The following is a 14,172-nucleotide window of genomic DNA, read 5'->3' as shown; positions in this document are numbered from 1 at the left end:
GTTGAAGCCAAGGGAGAGAATGTTTTGTCATCAAAGTGTATCATTTGGGAAAGGAGAGCAAGGATAAATGATGAAATCTAGGAAATTCATATCTAGGGTGAAAAATAAGTTTTAATAAAGGGCGGAACAAGGCACAAAATTGGACTTATCCCCTTTATGTTGTGCTCACTAAGGGTTGCCACACATTGGAAATAATTCTGGAAATGGTAATCAAAAGGCCATCATTGTTAATTAGAGAAATATAATATAAATAATTATTGATTAAAGAAACCAAATTAAAATAATCTTGAGATATCATTTTACTCCTATCAGATTGGCTAAAGTGACTAAAGGGAAAATGACAAATGGTGGAGAGGATGTGGAAAAATTTGGACACTAATTCATTGTTGGTGGAATTGTGAGCAAATTCAACCATTTTGGAGAGCAATCTAGAATTATGCCCAGAGTTATTAAACTGCCTATACCCTTTAACCCAGTAATACCATTACTAGGTCTATTCCCAGAGATGATTAGGGGAAAAAAAGAATTGATATGTTCTAAAATATTTATTGCAGCTCTCTTTGTAGTGGCAAAGAACTGGAAGTTTCTGGGATGCCCATCAATGGGGGAAATGGCTGAACAAGTTGTGGTTTATGATTGTGATGGAATGCCACTGTGGTATAAGAAATGATGAGCTCGATGATCTTAGAAAAACATGGATAGACTTACACAAAATAATGAAGAGATGAGTAAGCAGAACCAAGAGAATGTTGTATACAGCAACAGCGATATTGTTTTAGGAATGACTTTGAGTGACTAAGTCATTTTGACTATTATAAATACCCAGATTAGCTATAAAGGACCTATGAAGGGAGATGCTATCTGCATAACTGATGAATAGACGTATATTTAGAATGATTTGACATATATGTGTGCACACATGCATATGTATATACATCATGTATATCATTATCTAGTATGTATATAGGGGTCTGTGGGGATGTTCAAAGAGGAGTAGTACCTCTAGTGTGAGGGCTTGCTAAGCCCTTTTCAAGGTTGCTTTTCCACCCAGTGGCCACAACCAGGGAAACCTTATCAGCAGACAAGGTAAACCAGGTTAAGGGCAACCAACCTGTGGGGGAGATAGGGGAATGTCTAGTTCAAGCATGTGAAGGCTTCCCCTGGCTGAATGATGAGACCAATTTGTTCCAAAAGCCATGAAGACAGCTGAAGCAGGCTCTGTAGAGTGCTTAGAGCTTGGTTGGGCATTGAAGACACCAAGGCCAAGCACTGCATTTTATGCCATTGCTAGTTTTCTTGACTTTTGTCCAGTCATGAGACTTAGAAGAGAGAGTGAGGCTGACAACTTCTCTGCCTCACTTTAATCGAATTCATGTGCAAGCCAAGATATTACTCCTAATGTCATTGGTCCACTTCTAAAACAAAGGATAAAAAACAGCAGTATGTATATAAATATATACATATGTATTTATAAAATATAGGGGTAGATATAGATATATACATATGTGCATATATTACGCATGCAGACATGCACATGTATACATACATATGTGTATATACACATATACCATGTGGATCTATATCTAGTTTATAAATGTGTATTTACTCAATCAAATGTAAGCTTCTTAAGAACTTTTGACTTTTGATTTTATATTCTTCCTCTCTAACACAGTCCCTGGAATAGCAGATGATTTATAAATGGGTGTTGATTGATTGTTTCTCACACAATGTAGAACTACCAACATTTTAGACATACCTAGTTCAGCTCCAGATCACTGCAATAAAGACAACATTGCAATAAGGCAAGCCACACAAATTTTTTGGTTTCCTAGTGCATACAAAAGTGATGTTTATACTATACTGTAGTCTACTAAGTGTGCAATAACATTATGTCTAAAAAATGCACATACCTTAATTAAAATAGACTTTATTACTAAAAAAATACTAAGCATCATCTGAACCTTCAGCAAGTCATAATCTTTTTGATGGAGGAGGTTGTTGCCTCAGTGTTGATGGCTATTGACCGATCACTGTAGTGATTGCTGAAAGTTGGGGTGACTGTGGCAATTTCTAAAAATAAATGAAGTTTGCCATGTCAATTGACTTTTCCTTTCATGAAAAATTTCACTGTAGCATGCAATGATTTTTGATAGCATTTTCTACACAGTAGAACTTCTTTCAGAATCGAAGTCAATCCTCTCAAACCCTTCTGCTGCTTTATCAACTAAGTGTCTGTAATATTCTTCCATATTATTGTGTCTCAGGGGATAAGGAGGCTTGAGGAGAGGAACTGAGACCAGGAAGGCCAGTTGCTGAAGCATTCAGAACACTCACATTTATCATTTAGGTTTATCCGTTTATATGGGTGTGGTCCGTGGCACCCCAAAACAATTACACTAGGAACATCAAAGATCACTGATTACAGATCCCCATAACAGATATAATAATAATTATAATGATGAAAAAGTTTGAAATATTATGGGAGTTACCAAAATGTGACACAGAGACATGATGTGAGCACATGCTGTTGGAAAAATGGTGTCAATAGACTTGCTTCAGGCGGGGTTACCCCAAACCTTCAATTGTAAGAAAACACAGTATCTGTGAAGCACAATAAAATGAAGTATGCCTGTACTCAACCAGGGAGTAGACAGAGCCCTGGATTTAGAGTTAGCATCCCAGGTCTGATACTTTTTAGCTATGTTGTTATGGGGAAGTCCCATAGTCCCTTTGAACCCAAGTTTTGATCTGAATAGCAATGGGAGTGCTAATATTTGTACTGTCTACCTAATGGCATTGTTGTAAGAAAAGAACTCTGTAAGCCTTGAAACACCATCCAAATGGGAGTTCTTATTACCATGTATTTATAGTCTTAGTAAAATCTTGCCCTCAGGGAAAGCTTCTGATTATGGTATTAGTGTATGGACTCGAGCACATAGATATGAATGTAATGAGCCCAGTTTCCTTCTTCGCCCCTCTTTACACTGAGAACAAGCTATCTTTCGGCAATATATTGTTTATGTAATGTAAGCATTTTATGTGCTTACACATATTATAATAATTAGCATTTTCCCCTTTTCTTCTGTCTTTTAGTCTCTCCCAACTCCCACACAATTATGAGAAAGAAAATAAAAAGAAAGGAAATAGTTACTTTCCGGCATAAATTCCAACGTTGCTCTTTTTTCCTCCTATGTACCCATGGAGGAAAGATTAAAGCCCTTCTCACTCAGTGCTCTATGCAGGCCCAGGAATCTTGCTGTAAGTGTAACAGGGGAATGCAAAGGACGCTCTCTTCCTCATTACCTACCCATGCTGGTCAGGTTCAGATGCAGGGGATTATGCGGTATGGCAAATGTGAATTGACTTTGACTTGTCATTAAGGAGACAGCTAAGAAGCAGCTATTGCTTTTCTTGGCCAGCTCTTATCACATCCCCAGTTGTGGCCAAGATGTACCCGTAATTGGGTCAGTGTTGTCTGAGGTGGGCAGCAGAGAGCCATAAAGTACAGTGAATGTCTTCAAACCTCTATACCTGGGTGTGGCATCTACAATAGACTGTTCATTTCTCTTAGTCAACCAGCAAATATTTATTGTGACTACTATGTGCTAGGCCCTGTACTAAGCGCTTGGGATAGAACCACAAACAGACAACCTCTGACCTTCAGGATCTTACAATATAATGGGAAAAGATAATACACAAGAGAAAGCTGAAAAGGAGGGCCCAAAGGGCAGGATGAAGTCTGGTCCAATGAGCTTATTTGAATGGGAAATGAAAGAGATGGCTGGCCTGAGAATCCTCTTTCAGTGTAGGCTTTGGGAGGATTTCTTTGCTCCACCCTTCAGTCCTACAATAGGAGGCAGAAGTTATTGAAGATGCTCAGGATATTACTCAGTCTCATAGAATAATTAGTCTCCTAATAACATATACAGTTAACCACACATGTTCTTCACTAAAATAGTCACTGCTGTAAAACTCTTTGACATGAGGTCCATCTCCCCATTTCTTTGTGTCAAGGAAATCTTTGTCAATATTGAGGGTACTGGGATGTTATGTTTGCTAGAAAATCAAACATTTCTCCAGACAGATTCGATAGGTATTTGGAGCATATTGCAAATGTGATAATATTTATTGCTATCCAAAGGCCAGGACCAAATACAAAGTTCCCATACTAACATGGAATGAAAGAGAGTGATTACTTTAGCATTAAAAGATGCAGATCAAAGTCCTGGCTCTGTTATTTGCTTACCTTGACCAAGTCCTTTCATGTTTAGGGTCATCATTTCCCTCATCTGTAAAACAGGAATATTCCTTTTTTTAATACTTCCCTGAAAGGGTAAAGAAACTCCTTTAGCTTTTTCATTTTTAAAAATTTTTTTCCTTTACCTTTTTTGTAAATATGAAATGTTTTTATTTAGTTGTCCATGGTTAGCCTTGTTTCAACCGAATAACTCTGATATGTCAGTGCAAGAGAAACAAATTATGAATTTTCCAGACTACTTGAGCCCCAGAGCATGACCGAAAATTCATGGAGCAGTTATAAAAAGAGCGTGTTTGGTTGGTTTAATTTTAATTAAAAATATATGACTCTTATAAAGCGTTTAGTTGGTAGCCATGGAGGGAACAGGTATAGGATTATTCCATTTATTGGACCCAATTTTTAAGAACTTGATGCCTCTTTATTTTCCTTAGGAGTCCCAGTTGAAAGCTCTGAAGGAGACTGTCCAACTCTGCCTGACATCTGTTCTGCGCAATCAACCTCCAGCTATGAGCCTAATGCCGTCCAAACTAACTGAGAGGAGGCTGCCATCACCCAATACAAATGACTCAAAAGTTCCAGCTGCTGTGACAAGCAAAAAGGTACATTTTATTCAGGCATCTAAAAATGAAATAAGACAAAGTACTCCTTTGACAGTTTCTCCTGCAAGACTATCAAAGTGGAACCAAGAAGGATTTCAAATTCATTGAAAGATTAAGAAGAATCTAGACGATCATGCTAGCCCTGTTTCTAATGTCACCAAAGTTACTTTGCAAAAGTTTTAAACCAGCCTTTTTCACCAAGGAAACAGTTCCTCTCTAACATGTTACAAATTCAGTATGTCAGACTAATTGGATTACGAGCCCAACCAAACTTAATGAAAGGTCAATTATATATACATATTTTAAAGGAATTCAATTTTGTTACCTGAAGTCGATTTGAATCTTGAAAGCAATTTCTCTTAAGCCAGTTTCTCATTATTAGAATTACATGAATTAGAGATTTGACTTGTAATGGTGGATAGTAGGCTGACCTTGAATCTAGGAAGACATAGCTTCACATCCTAATTCCGACACATGTTGGCTCTGTACCCTAGAGTAAAGCACTTAACCTTTCATGCTTTCAGCAGTGCACCCAGATTCAGTGGCAGAGAAGGTGCCAATCTGTTTAGGTGGAGGGAGTTTTCTCACCTGAGATTTCCTTATACCATATTAACCACAGTTCTAGTTCTTGTCCTTAAGAAGTAAGTGTAAAACTAAAGGGCGTAAAACTAAAATAGAGATGAATCCTTGCCATCTACAGAGTGACTTAGAAAACTACAAATTAACATTATTTATGTTGTGTTGTATTTTTATTTATTTGTTTTGTTAAACGTTCCTCAATTATATTTTAATCTGCTTCGAAAACACCGAGGAGTGTTGCTGGCAGCTTGTGGCTAAATACTGCCCCAATGATTTTGTTTATCCTTAATTTTCTCAGCAAACCTTGCTTTTGTTTGGTTTTGTTTGTTTTTTCTTTCCAATGGGCAAACACGAATTACGGCTCAGCCATTATCTCATTTATCCCAAATTTCCAATGTCTCATATGTAGAATTAATATTAATGAGGTTCTACTCTAAAATTAAATGATATGTTCACCAGAAGATTAATTGCCTGTTTAGGTGGCCAATAGTTGTTCGTGATGAAGATGATGTATACTAATTAGGATTTCTCTTCTTTTTTGCTATCTTAATCTTTCTTGTTTTCTTGGATGTGCTCAGGTATTGAGATGGTGGTGGATGGAGAAGGGGCTGTTATTTTTGTGAAAGGAAAGTATTTCTTATATCAGGACAAAATATCTAACAGTAATAAACCTCATATCATGAATTTCTGTTTGTATACTGGCCAGTTATCCTTCGGTGTCCTGAATCCAGCTCTGTAATTTCACCAAGTAATCTGCAAACAGGTTTCTCAGTCAAAAATCGTTTCACAGACAAGTGTTTCCATTTATCTTATCACTCTGTTAGGCAGCATTACATGCTGCAAGTGTAAGAACAGGGAGTGCTGGGGTTTAAGCTAGGCTTTAAAGCCAGAAATGGTTTTCCTTGGGTGTGAAAGTGTCTGTTTATTTCTATCAACTTCCCTTCTCTTCGAAAAAGATGCGATCTTCATCCAAATAGCCTATTTCCTGCTAGTGATAGGTGGTGAGGCTTTCTGAACTGCACATTTATTCAAGGAGTTGGGAAGAACTTATAGTGACTTTTGCAGAGGGTCTCTGTAGAGTACAGAGATTTTCCAAAGAATGTTCTTAAAATCTCTAATATAAGAGTACATATTGTACATGTAAAGGTTTACATCGACAGAATGTGAAGTCTTTAAAGGCAGGGAATGTTTCATTTTTATAATTTTACCCCTAACATCTATTATGCTGCCTGACTCATCAAAGGCACTAAATAAATGCTTATTGAATGAGAGGATGTTAATAAAGTTGTTGTTGTTGTTTAATCATTTTCAGTCATGCCCGACTCTTTGTGACCCCATTTGGGGTTTTCTTGGCAGAGATACTAGAGTGGTTTGCCATTTCCTTCTCCAGTTCATTTTACAGATGAGGAAACTGAGGCAAACGGGGTGAAGTGACTTGCCTGGGGTGGCACAGCCAATAAATGTCTGAGGCCAGATTTGAATTCAGATCTTCCTGATTCCAGGCCCAGTACTTGATTCATTGTGCAGCCTAACTGCCCATTCATAATGTATTTAAAGGCATGTTATGAAACATTTCACAGAAATGTAGAGTTCAAAGGAATCTGAAAGATTACTGAATTCAAAAGGAACCTCACCAAGAACCAATCTGTAACATTTTTGGCAAATGGTTATCCAGTCTCTACTTGGAGTCCTCCAGTGACTGAGCACTCAGATATTTCCTCAGGCAGCCCTTTCCAGTGTTGGTCAGTACTTGTTCTCTTGAAAATTAATTCATTTCAAGTTATTAACAAATTAGAGCATATCACAGAATGGTGACCAGGGTTGTAGAGGGACTGAAAAAATGTAATAACGCAAGAAACCGATAAGGGACCAGTGAAAGGAGTTTGGACAGGAGAAGGGAAGATATAAGGGGCACATCTTAGCCATCTCCAGGTATTTGAAGGACTTTCACATGGATGTCTTTATATTGGTTTTGCTTGATGTCAATGACCATTGTGTCAAAAACACAGAAGGGCAAATTTTAGCTCAATATTAGGGAGATATTCCTGAAAATTATTGTTGTAAAAAAGTGAAGTGGGCTGTCTTAAAATATGTTGATTTCCCAACAGAGGATATCTTGAGGCCTAGTCCAGATAATCACTAATTGAAGAGATTCTAGAAGGGATTCCTAATTAAGTACAGATTGGACCAGATCACCTTTGAGAGCTTTTCTAAACGCTGAGATTCTATGATTCTATTAAGCATCTAATTGCTGCAGGTATTACATCTCTAATTGCCATGCCTTTGCAAAGGCTGTCTACCAAATCCTGATTCCTCTACCTTCTTGCCTTCTCTTTTTGGAATCTCTAACTTCTTTCAAGCCTGAACTCAAGTTAAAACCAAAACAAGAAACCTTTCCTGATGCCCCAAATGTTAATGTTCTACATGCCCCAAATTATTATTATTATTATTACTTTGTATTGCTTATCTGTATATGTGTTTTTTACTTCCAGTAAGTATCTAGTTTCTTAGGGTAAGGACCATATTGTGTTTGTCATTGTACTTCCATCATCTGGAATTTTATGTAGCACCCAATAGTATCTTAATATATGCTTAGTGATCTGAATTGAATAGAATTAACTGGGACTAAGCAGTCAAGCAAAATACCAACCATTTATTAAATGCTTACTGTGTGTCAGGAACTACAGTCCTTGCCTTCTATCAAGGGAGATAACATGTCCAATGTATATTGATGTGCATGTATAGGTATTTGTACATATATGCATACACATACATGTATTTATAATCTCTATGCACTGTCATATATTGTTAGAGTGTATTATTTATATACACATATATACATTATGTACAGAATTCTACACATAAAATATGCATCATATATACTCACTAACATATATATTACATATATAGACTAAAGTCTTAGAAAGTAGAAAACGGGTAAGTTTTGTGGAGAATATACTAACAGTAGAGGCTAGGACAGAGGAAAACCAAGGTACTAAGAAAGGGCTTTTGCAGAAGGAGAGGCTTGAGTTGAGTCTTAATTCCAAGAGACAGATAGGAGGAAGGAGAGTGCTTCTTAGAAGGGAAATGGCCAGGGCAAAGGCATAGGGGGAGGAGATGGTATCCTGGGTGAAGACGAGCAAGTAAGTCAGGATGGTTAAACAATGTAAGTCCAAGAGGGGGGTAATTTGTAGACAGACTGGAAAAAAATAAAATAGGATCAGGTTGTGAAGAGTTTTTAATACCCAACAGAGAAGTTTCTGTGGTCCTAAAGTTAAAAGGAAGTGATTAAATTCCTTGAGTATTTGGAACATGGAAGAAGCCAGTCTGACCTTAACTATATGCCTTTGACAACTTTGATGAAAAATAGATTGGAAAGGGGAGAGACTTGAGACACGATCAGTCATTGGGCTGCTGAGTCCATTGGACAGGCCCTAAAGTAGGGTGATTGCTGCCTGATAAGGGGAAGCATTTATGCCATATCATGTAGAATGAATGAGAGTAAAGAGAAAAAAATGGCAGTGACTTTGGGAGCCTGAGTGACTGAGAAGGAGAATGAATGGTTGTGCCCTCAGCAGTAATAGAAGCTTGGAAGAAGAGTGGGTTGGCCATACCTTACACCAAGATAAGGTCAAAATGGGCACATGATTTAGATATAAAGGGTGATACCCTAAGTAAATTAGGAAAGCAAGGAATAGTTTACCTGTCAGATCTATGGAGAAGGAAGAATTTATGACCAAACAAGAGACAGAGAATATTATGAAATGCAAAATGGATAATTTTGATTTAATTAAATTAAAAAGGTTTTGTACAAACAAAACCGATGCAACCAAGATTAGAAGGAAAGCAGAAAACTGGGCAACAATTTTTACAGCTGGTATTTCTCATAAAGGCCTCCTTTCTCAAATATATGGTGAACTGAACCAAATTTATAAGAAGGCAAATCATTCCCCAATTGATAAATGGTCAAAGGATATGAACAGGCAGTTTTTAAATGAAGAAATTAAAGCTCTCTCTGATCATATGAAAAAATGCTCTAAATAACTATTGATTAGAGAAATGCAAATTAAAACAACTCTGAGGTATCACATTACACCTATCAGATTGGCTAATATGACAGAAAAGGAAAATGATAAATGTTGGAGAATATGTGGGAAAATTAGAATACTAATGCATTGTAGGTGGAGGTGTGAACTGATCCAACCATTCTGGAGAGAAATTTGGAACTATGCCCAAAGGGCTATAAAACCATAGCTTTTGACCCAGCAATACCACTACTAGGTCTGTATCCCTAATAGATGATTAAAAAAAAGGAAGAGGACCCACGTGTACAAAAATATTTATAGCAGGTCTTTTTGTGGTGGCCAAAAATTGAAAATTGAGAGGATGCCCATCAATTGGGGAATGACTGAACAAGTTGTGGTATATGAATTTAATGGACTACTATTGTGCTATAAGAAATGATGAGCAGGCAGATTTCAGAAAAACCTGGAAAGACTTATGAACTGAGTAACGTGAGCAGAACCAGGAGAACATTGTAAACAGAAACAGCAATATTGTACAATGATCAACTATGTATGATAGACTTAGCTCTTCTCAGCAATACAATGATCTAAAACAATTCCAAAGGACTCATGGTGGAAAATGTTATCCACATCCAGAGAAATAACTGTGGGATCTGAATGCAGATAAAAGCATACTATTTTCACTTTTTTTTGTTTTGTTTTTTCTTTCTTGTGGTTTTCCCCTTTTGTTCTGATTCTTCTTTCACAACATGAGTAGTGTAGAAATATGATTGATATGATTGTACTTGTATAACCTATATTAGATTGCTTGCCATCTTGGGGAGGGGAGAAGGGATGGAGGGAGGGAGAAAAAAAATTGGAACTCAAAATCTTATAAAAGTGAATGTTGAAAACTATCTTTGCGTGTAATTGGAAAAAAATAAAATACTCTTAAGTGGGGGAGAAAAGGAGAGTAGAAGAGTTGCTTAGGGATATATGGAGATAATGAATACTGATACCAGAACATAAATATTACATATGAAAGAATATGTTTGGGGGAACAAATAATATAGATAGTGATGTAAGAAACATGGAGTGACGACGTTGAGATGGTATGATGCTTTTTAATTTTCTTTACTCGTTAATCCATGGTGAGAAAAGAATGGCCAATGATCAAAGTTGTTTTGTTGTTGTTATTGTTGTCTGTTTGGTTTTTGTCCAAATACTTCTTTGATTCTTATGTGAGCATTCAGCTAATTATCTGATCCAAGACTTCTTTTTCTTTTCCCCTACTCATTTCTCTAGCATGGTGAACACAGCACAACATCCAATAATGTTAGGATGAAACAAGTTTTTTGGAACACATTCTCACTTTAAAATCCATGAAGATATTCATTTCAGAGTTGAGGGGGAAAAGGTTACATCTTAACCACGTGGAAAAAATGGCATAAGGTCATCCAATTAGTCAACTAATGAGGTTTCTGAAACAGATCGCTGTGACACAGTACATTTCATCTCGTCCCAAATTGTCTTAACATGTTTATAAAGCTACTAGTGAATATTCAGGAATCACTTTGCCCTCTGCTCTTACACAGCGAAGTTGAGCTGCACAAGATATGCCAGCTGTACATTGGCAGGGAGAACATTTGCTCCCTTTATTTGTGCTTATCTTCTACCTACAAATCTCCCCTTTCACCTTTTAGCTTGTTTAGATATTTGCCATTCCTCAAGGCTCACTTCCTCTATGACACCTTTCCTGATTTTTATAACTCACACTAATCTGTCCTCACTTGCTATACCTCAGTTTCACATAGTCCATTGTTCAATTATCCTCCAGTTATTTCTTCTTGGGCCCCAACTAGGTTGCAGTCAGAGAACCTGGGTTGAAATTCTGCCTCTAATAGTTATTATCTGTGTGGCCTTAGGTTATTTATTTAACTTATCTGGACTTCATTTTGCTCATTTGTAGGATGACATCCAAGTTTTCTCCCCAGCTAAACTGATGATACTATGGTTCTAGCTGAGTCCAAAATCGACTTGAGAGTCTAATAAGATGCTAGTTTGGGCCAATTGTTCTCTCAGCTTCGGTTCATAGAAGTTTTCCCACTTTACTTGAAACTGTCCATTATTCTGTTGTTTCTTATGGTACAACAGCATTTCATTACATGATTACACCCACGTTCGTTTAGCCATTCCCAAGATGAGTGAAGCATGACCAGATAACAGTTCATCTGAAATATGTGTGTGTGCATATGTGTGTGTATGTATATATGTATATGTGTACATATGTGTGTATATATGTATATATTTATATTGTATATGTATATTATATATGCATTTTATGTATGCTTGTTTGTATGTATGTTTTGCTAGGAGTAGAAGACCCTCAGGGTTTCTGGCCAAAACAGAAACAATTGCTCTTTACACTCATTCTGAGCCATCAGAATCCAAACAATAACCTAGTGAGGCACTGACTGGGGTCTATTGTTGGCCAATCAATGAGAACCAGAGTGATTTGGGTTTAAGACGTGGTCCATAAAAAGGAAATCTAGCCTGTACACCCCAACATACTTTGCTAGGTTTCAGCAATCAAAATTTATATTCCTTTGGGCAAAGCACCCTCAGGTAAGGACCCTCCATGTCCATGTGTAGACAGAGGGAGAGGAAGGAGAATAGGAGGAGGAGGAGGGAGGGAAGGGAAGGGAAGAAGAAAAGAAGGAAGGCAGGAAGGAAGGAAGGAAGGAAGGCAGGAAAGAAGGCAAGAAGGAAGGAAGACAGGAAGGAAGGCAGGAAAGAAGGCAAGAAGGAAGGAAGGAAAGAAGGCAAGAAGGAAGGAAGGCAGGAAGGAAGGTAGGAAAGAAGGGATAGAGGGAGCTGCGTTGACCAACTGGTACTGGCTAGTTGGTACCCGCAGACATAACTACTTACAGGTTGTTGTTTGTTCTTTGTTCTTGAAGAGGACCATGGGGACCATGGTATCAGGAAGATGTCAGGACCGTACTTTAAACCTAAATCACTCTGGCTTTCATTGATAGGTCCCTGTCCAAGTCTCACTAGGTAATTGTTTGGATTCTATGGCTCAGAGTGAGTGTAAACGTTTTGGTCAGAAGTTCTGAGGGTATTCCCCTGCCAGATTGATTTTTTTTTTTTGACAAGGTAAAAGAGGCCATTCTTCGTCCCATTTTACCTAGCCTTCATCACTGACTTGGCATTGCCTCAGATAGACTGAGACCTGGGAAAGACCTTAGCATAAAAAGATCAAGGCCTCCCAGTGCATCTGGGGCCATCTCCAGTCATCTTGATTTATATCTTCTCACTGGACCCAGGTGGCCCCAGAGGAGAGAGTGAGGCTGACAACTTTGCATAGCCTTCCTCACTTAAATCCAATTCACTTGCAAGTCATGACATCTCCTTCCTAATGTCATGGTCCTCTTTGAGAACAAAGGACAAACAACAACATATATTGCTGGACTTAAAAATCTATGTGAAGTCAACAGTGTTTAAATGTTAAGCTGCTTTGAATGAAATTGTTTAAGACTTTAAATTATGGCCTTTATTGTGATCAAATCCAGATAGAGTATTTTGTCTTCTGTTCTCAGGACTAGATTTGAGGAAGAATATTAATAAGCTGGAAACTATTCATAATATTAAAAAGTCTTGATTTTCTGTCATCTCAATTGATAATTTGAAGGAATTGGGTGTGATTATCTGGGAGAAGCTAAGAGGCACAGTGGATAGAGTGCCATGCTTAGAGTCAGGAAAACCTGAGTTCAAATTTGACTTCATATGCTTACTGGTTCTGTGATTTGGACAAGTCACTTAACCCTATTTGCCTCAGTTTCCCCATCTGTAAAATGAGCTGGAGAAGGAAATGGCAAACTACTCCAGTCTCTTTACCAAGAAAACCTCAAATGAGGTAATGGAGGGTTGGATGGGACTTAAATGACTGAACAACAATCTTTGTGAACAAAAGACTTGAGGTGGGGCAGTTGGGGAAGGGAATGATTACTACTTTTAAGCTCCTAAAGGGCTTGTCATGTATAAAAAACATTATACTTCTCCTTATGCCCAGAGGTCATAACTGTGCAAATTTAATTTTTCTATAGGGAAAACTGAGGAATGTAGTAGATAAAAAGTTGATGTCAAAACTATAAAGACCTGCTACATCCTAGTTATATTCCCAACGGTAATTTAATCCAAAATGACGTGGGGTACTTCAGGGCACAGTGGATTTTTCTCTTATTTGAGGTTTTCAAGAAAAGGCTGGGTGATCTCTGATCCAGTCTGTCATTCAAAGCATTTTTTTTTCCTTACACAGGTTGAACTTGTTTGCTTCTGAAATCCCTTGCAACTCTTAGTTGTTGTGTTTCATGATTCCTTGAGGGCAGTGACTGAACCATTTTTGTTGTCTTCACATCTCCAGAGACTCATACAGTGCATTGTACCTTTTTGCTATATGGTCTTTTCAATCATGTTTCCAATTCTCTGTGACCCCATTTGGGGTTTTCTTGGAAGAGTGGTTTGCCATTTCCTTCTCTAACACATTTTACAGAGGAGTAAACTGAGGCAAACAGGTTTAAGTGACTAGCCCAGGATCACCCAGCTACTAAATGTCTGAAACCAGATTTGAACTGAGGTTTTCCTAACTCTAGGCATGACATTATCCATTGTGCCACCTAGTTGCCCTACAATATACCTAGCAAGTGCCTAATAAGTGTTTAATAGAACATAC

At 37.7% G+C, this 14,172-nt stretch overlaps 1 protein-coding gene across 1 annotated transcript in view; it reads left to right on the top strand.

The window, feature by feature from the left end:
- Positions 1–14,172, top strand: part of LOC114036142 (leucine zipper protein 2-like) — a 232,090-nt gene that overhangs the window by 84,524 nt on the left and 133,394 nt on the right. Inside the window, exon 4 of the mRNA XM_027852556.1 lies at positions 4,690–4,857. Within this exon, the coding sequence (XP_027708357.1) occupies positions 4,690–4,857 (168 nt within the window). The remainder of the gene's footprint in view (positions 1–4,689; positions 4,858–14,172) is intronic.

This window comes from Vombatus ursinus, unplaced genomic scaffold (genome assembly GCF_900497805.2).
Source record: "Vombatus ursinus unplaced genomic scaffold, bare-nosed wombat genome assembly UNPS02009770.1, whole genome shotgun sequence".
Taxonomy (NCBI): Eukaryota; Metazoa; Chordata; class Mammalia; order Diprotodontia; family Vombatidae; genus Vombatus; species Vombatus ursinus.
The sequence above is the reverse complement of the archived record's forward strand: the minus strand, read 5'-3'. Positions and strand labels throughout refer to the sequence as shown.